Source organism: Centruroides sculpturatus, unplaced genomic scaffold (genome assembly GCF_000671375.1).
Source record: "Centruroides sculpturatus isolate CEXI.00-Female unplaced genomic scaffold, Cexi_2.0 scaffold192, whole genome shotgun sequence".
Classification (NCBI taxonomy): Eukaryota; Metazoa; Arthropoda; class Arachnida; order Scorpiones; family Buthidae; genus Centruroides; species Centruroides sculpturatus.
The window spans coordinates 334,110-335,377 of NW_019384565.1; the positions used below are offsets into that span (position 1 = coordinate 334,110).

Here is a 1,268-nt window from a genome sequence, read left to right on the forward strand (position 1 = left end):
AAGGTAACATTCCAATAGACATGACACATCCCTCATCTCATCCCTTGACTTTTAATCATCAAAATTTAATAGCATAAATCCCTGCAAAATTTTTTAAAATTTCAACAAAAGGCACAGGAGTTATCAAGCTTCAAAGTAGTAAACAAAATCAAACTTCCTCCATACACACATATTAATATCCATACATATAGAAAAGACATCCAAGAACAGAAAATATTTTAAAAAGTAATTTAATGTTTATATTTTTATTTTAAAAATTAACTTAAAATTATTAATCTAATTATACGTACCACTTTTGCTGTTCCACACAAATCTACTGCAATATCTAAGGCAGAATTTCCACTTCCAACTACCAAAACTCTTTTATTTTTAAACGGTAAAGGTGTCTTATATTCATGAGAATGAATTATTTTACCATTAAATATTTCTTGGCATGGAAAAGAAATAATTTTTGGATAACAGTGATGACCCGTACAAATTAAAACCGCATCAAAAATATCTTCTTCTTCTTTCATTGTCTTATAGTTGATAGCTATTACTTTCCATTTTCCTGAAACTTCGTAATCGTGACTAGGACAGATAGAAATTACTTTTCTATTAAATAAAATATTAGAAAATAGTGAATTTTTCTTAGCATACATTTGATAATATTCAGTCACAAGAGAATGAGGCATATAATTGGGATAAGCTTCGGAAGGTGGAAAATCACTAAAGGCACTAAGTTCTTTACTTGAATTCATGACTGTAGATAGACAAACAGAGCCGATACCTTCAATATTTTCTTCTCGATAATTCCATAATCCACCGATTTTATCTGTCATTTCATAACACAAAACTTGAAGAGTTTCTTCTTTACAGATTTTAATAGAAACAATTCCACTTGCACCGGCACCGATTACGGCTATTCTCTTTTTTAATTCCATACCAAATACCAAAAGAGATTAAAAAATATCAGAATTGTCTGTAATTTTGTAAGTGAATGTTGTTATTTTTTAAGTTTTATATAAGTCTATTCATTCAACCAATAGATTTCGAAACTCTCCTATCTCTCTCAATTAAACGTTTTTCCTTATTGGATAAACTTTCCCTATTAAATTTTCATTCACTATCTAATTAAGAATTTCATAGTAATTTAATTTAAGGTTTATTTCTTTAATTAGTATTTAATATTTAAAAATGTTGTAAAAATGCTACTTTATTTCATAATAATTTTTCTTTATTACCGATAATATTTTCATATATAAGTTAATACATTTCCTGTTTTATGT

General features: G+C 27.1%; 1 protein-coding gene across 1 annotated transcript in view; it reads right to left on the minus strand.

Annotated features, from left to right (window-relative positions):
- LOC111624039 (dimethylaniline monooxygenase [N-oxide-forming] 2-like) overlaps positions 1–941 on the minus strand; it is a gene marked incomplete at its 3' end in the record, with an annotated part of 3,789 nt that extends 2,848 nt beyond the window's left edge. The window contains exon 1 of the mRNA XM_023366806.1: positions 291–941. Within this exon, the coding sequence (XP_023222574.1) occupies positions 291–923 (633 nt within the window). The remainder of the gene's footprint in view (positions 1–290) is intronic.
- Positions 942–1,268: the final 327 nt, after the last annotated feature.